Genomic DNA, 4,557 nt, shown 5'->3' with positions numbered 1-4,557 from the left:
GCACCGTTCCAGGTCCATTCCGGCAAGGAGAGTGCAATTAATTTGTTCGAGTCGCTGTTCAGTTATCTTAAATAAACCAACGTGCACGCTTATCTACCAATGTATCACGTTTGACCATTCGGAAGATCGACCAGTCGTCATAATCAAATACCCCGTCCAATCAATGCTACTTGCCAATTTAATACAACTTTGTATCGACAAATAATATGGATTGAAGGGAGTATTCAAGATCATATTCCGATAGTCTTCGGCCATGAAGTGCGATTGTTAGGTCGCGATCATTGCACACTGGTAATTAATCGAGCTGCCAGTTGGCACAACTATCATTATTGGTCCAGCGTCTGGAAGCAAAACAGTTAAATCAGCTGGTACATCAGAGTGTAAATTGAGGACATCATTTACTAGTATGTGCAATGTAGTTAGCTAACATAAAATTATGCTGCCTGGCAAAATGGTAAAATGGTGCGTCGTAAGAAAGAAAATCTCGAGTTACCGTGAGAAATAGACCAAAACATAGCCTTTTACTTCTCTTATAAAAAGCCAAAAAAAGTAGACTTTTTGTAGTTTTACAATGAGAAATAAATAGACCAGCATATAAAAAAAATGTTCTGATATAGAAAACAACATTTTCATAAATTGTCATCCATCTTATTTACACATTTATTTTCTAGTGTGTTAAAGGGCAGCTTCTCACTGCAACTCGGGCTAATGCTTGGATATCAAGAATAAACTCACAGTGGTAACTGGCGAGATGCTCTACCAAAATTACATTATGTATCTATAGTTCTATATATGGAAAAGAACTAAGTCAGGGTCTACCCCTTTTGGAATGCTGGCAATCTGATTACTAATGTCTGGCATGGTTAGTGCAATTTTCTTGGCACTCTCTAAGTAGCTCTGGAACTTCTTATGATTGACCTCAGGCTTGTCCATCTTATCTGCAAGCTTTGGCTGTTCATTTTCGTGCTTCAATGGTTCTATTCCAAGAGACAATTCCTCCCTCATGAGGTGGTACTTGACTGCCTGTTTCCGAAAGGTCCAGTTGCCAGTGATCCAGTCGAAATTGTACAAAGGGAGGAAGCGGTGCCCATATGTCGCTATGAACTCGATGGCTGAAAGGATGAATTTAAACTCCTCTGTGGAGAGGTAGTAACTAAAGCTCAATCTGGTCCATCCTGGCTTCAGTCCACTGTAACCCTGAAATTTTTGTGATGGCAAGTAGTAACATTAGTACCTTGTACTAAAACAAGCAAGCTGGCTGTTTTGACCATTCATTCTAAAGTTTGTGATACCTCAAGGACAGCAGAACGAATGCGAAGTGAGAGCTCGTCGTCGACATCAAGCAAGATGTGACCATAGGGACCTGCACAAGCACAACCTCCCCTCGCCTGGATGCCAAAAAGATCGTTCAAAAGCCTAGTCACAAAACGACCGTGGAGGGGTAGTTGCTTGCGTCTCATCGTCTCCAATGGTTTAGCACAACCAGGCTCACCAAAATCATCAAATGGCTTCTTCGTCACGGTCACTGACGGGTAGATTAGGAATGAGAAGATTGGTAGACGATGGGCACTTGTGTTGCCTAGCACCCTAACATTTGGATTATGGGCAAGCCTTTTCATTGCCACCTCTGAGAACACTCGCTCACGAAGGTCCATCGTGTCATAACCAACATACTCCTTCACCCAAAATGCAAGTGATGCACGGATCTTTTGTAATATCGGCGGTGTGCCAGCATCCTCCCGCTCCTCAATATCGTCGTAGTACAATGTATCCTGCACATATCATACCATTAGTTATTTATATTATTAATTATGGCAATACCGCGAACTATATATGGTACACAACACAAATACCGCACATATCACATGAAGTACTTGACACTGATACTTAATTTGTTTGCTCACCTCTTCATTGAATCCATTGACATAGGCCACTGTGCCACCTCCGCACGTCGAGGGAGGCTGAGAATTGAGCCTATACAGTGATTTGTTCATCAAAAGGATGCCCGGTGTGCCAGGCCCCCCGACAAATTTGTGAGGGCTCAAGAAAACGGCGTCGTACCCATCGATTTCACCAGACTTCATATCAATTTTGACATAGGGTCCACTGCACAAAGGAGGATAGTAATTTAGGTTTCTGGACATAGTTTGTTGGTTAACACATAAAATAGTAGAAATTAAATGAAGCACCAGTTGGAATGCCGACAAGTTAGAAATTCAACATCGTAAGACAATAGGATATGGAATGTTTCCAAGGGGTCTGTAAAGTCAAAATATTTTGTTGTCATGGTGCTCTAATGTAATTATTAACTAGGCTTTTTACCAGCTAATTTCCACCTCTGGTACTAAAGAAAATCAGCTTGCTCCAACACGCAAGCAACATTGACCATGTAGTCACAGTTGATCTTGCATTTGCCAAGTATATAAATCAGCACATAACATAAGTCAATGTGAGATCATGTTTGAACTAGTGTTTGGATCAGTTCGGGTGCTGTCGTGTGCGTGTCATGTCCATTATTTTAATGCAAAGGAGTAGAAAAAAAGTAGCTATAGTGCTGACAAGGCAAGTGTGACCAACGTTCAAGAAACCCTGTAGGTCATTGATCGTTACATCAGCTGTTTTTCTAGTTGTTTATTTTCTTCTTATGTATGCATGCAGAAACAAACAGCAATTTTGAATTAAAGAAAGTAGGACTTCCTTAGGAAAACGGTGGTAATTTCTTCTGCGGTTATCTTTGAATATTTTTATTTTAAGATTTCGTAGTAGGTTCTGACAATAACAACACATGAACTATGTAGTTTTGAAAGAAGTAGAGTTCTTAGGCTTTCAACAGAAACATGTAGTAAAGGAAGGGCTTGTTTTGTAGAAAATATTTATCCACTCTATGAAGGAGCAGAAAAGAACATATAGTATACTAACATTTTGTAAGAGCTTAATTAGACCAACTATGGTTGTTAGCTTAGTCATAAGAGAGATTGGAAATCAGATTGTCAAACCCATGCAGGTCACATGCGATCCACGAAAAGGAGTGCTAAGGAAGCAAGTATCAGTGTATCACAGGTGTTACTCACCTCGCGGCGAAGTCGAAGCACGCGAACGCGCCGTGGTGGTGCAGAACGCGGGCGATCTCGCGCGTGTCCGTCATGACGCCGGTGACGTTGCTGCACGCCGAGAAGGACCCCAGCATCGGCCGGTCCGCGTACACCGGCGATGCGAGCGCGCGGCGGAGCGCGGCCACGTCCACGAGTCCGTCAGCGTCGACGCCGATCTCGACCACCTCCGCCAGGCTCCGCCGCCACGACAGAAGGTTGGAGTGGTGCTCGTACGGCCCGACGAAGACCACCCAGCGCTCCTCGGCGCGCAGCTGCGCCGAGAGCCGGTCGCGCATCTCGACGGACGGCAGCGCCACGCCGATGACCTCCTGCAGGCGCTTGATGGCCGCCGTGGTGCCGGCGCCGCAGAAGAGCAGCGCGTCGCCGGGGCCGGCGCCCATGCAGCGCTTGATGTAGCGCGCCGCCTTGTGCACCAGCCGCGTCGTCTTGCTCCCGACGTGGCTGTCCTCCGTGTGCGTGTTCCCGTAGAACGGGAGGACCTCCTTCACAAGGTAGTCCTCGATGTAGCTCAGGCTCCGGCCCGACGCCGTCTGGTCGGCGTAGGTCAGCGCGCGGCGCCCGAACGGCGTGTCGAACTCAACGTCCTTGCCGATGAGCTGCGACCGGAGCCACTCCACCTTGTCGTCCGCTGCCGCCGCGCCCTTCTCCGACTTGGCCGTGACGCCGAGAAGGCTCAGCAGGGTGGTGCTCATGGCGCCCTCCACCGCGTGATCCATGGACGCCGCAGCTTTCGCCAGGGACGGCATTGAGTCTCCTTAGCAGGCTAGCGGAGTTGGCGATGGAGCGATGGTATTAGTGGCAAATGGCGATGGACAAGATCTTCTCGGCAATCAATGCTAGTATATGGGAAATGGTTTGGATGTGTGTATCGCTGGCTAGGGCGCGCACGTATATATAGCCACCGCTAGCTTCACGTGGAAAATAATCGCATGCAACTATGTGAGTGCACACATGAGTTGAAGGTGTTGAACGGTGTGAAGGACGGGACACGACATGGAAGAGGGAGTATTTTTCAATATATAATGCTTGGTCAACGAAATTGCTTCGTGTGGAACAATTATCCTCGTGTGTTTTAATACCATTGATTGGTATTGCATCTAGCTAAAAAAAATTTCTTCTATTTTACAACGTGCGACATTCTTTCCATGCTCATGCGGGGGGTTCCTATGAAACGCCATCGACAACAATTAAATTTTTTTTTGAGTTTTTGTGTCTGAAAATAATGACCGACATTATCATTTATTTTGACTCCAACACTGCCTCCTTGTACAAGAGCCTCGGCCTGCTTCCGCCTATCAGAGTCGAAGCCCTCATATGAAGAGCTTGTTGCAGAAATGACTACTTAACTTTATCATAACAACTTAACTTTATCATAAGTCTTCTCAAAATCCACTTTGAAGATGATTCCTTCAAGTTTCTTCAAATGAATTTCATGCAGCATCAC

At 45.7% G+C, this 4,557-nt stretch overlaps 1 protein-coding gene across 1 annotated transcript; it reads right to left on the bottom strand.

Annotated features, from left to right (window-relative positions):
• Positions 1–616: 616 nt before the first annotated feature.
• On the bottom strand, positions 617–3,959 carry LOC123049563 (probable cysteine desulfurase). The gene is made up of 4 exons (XM_044472464.1): positions 3,072–3,959; positions 1,905–2,106; positions 1,293–1,772; positions 617–1,197 (listed from the first exon to the last, which is right to left on the bottom strand). Exons 1-4 carry the CDS (start codon positions 3,857–3,859, stop codon positions 787–789), a joined length of 1,881 nt encoding a protein of 626 aa, XP_044328399.1. The 5' UTR covers positions 3,860–3,959; the 3' UTR covers positions 617–786.
• Positions 3,960–4,557: the final 598 nt, after the last annotated feature.

The sequence above is a fragment of the Triticum aestivum genome, chromosome 2D (genome assembly GCF_018294505.1).
Source record: "Triticum aestivum cultivar Chinese Spring chromosome 2D, IWGSC CS RefSeq v2.1, whole genome shotgun sequence".
Lineage (NCBI taxonomy): Eukaryota > Viridiplantae > Streptophyta > Magnoliopsida > Poales > Poaceae > Triticum > Triticum aestivum.
The sequence above is the reverse complement of the archived record's forward strand: the minus strand, read 5'-3'. Positions and strand labels throughout refer to the sequence as shown.

Coding starts and splice junctions, on each gene's coding strand:
- LOC123049563 (XM_044472464.1), bottom strand. CDS start 3,859: ATGCCGTCCCTGGCGAAAGCTGCGGCGTCCATGGATCACGCGGTGGAG. Junction 2,107..3,071: donor TGCTTCGACTTCGCCGCGAG/GTGAGTAACACC, acceptor TCCTTTGTGCAG/TGGACCCTATGTCAAAATTG. Junction 1,198..1,292: donor TTCGTTCTGCTGTCCTTGAG/GTATCACAAACT, acceptor CAAAAATTTCAG/GGTTACAGTGGACTGAAGCC.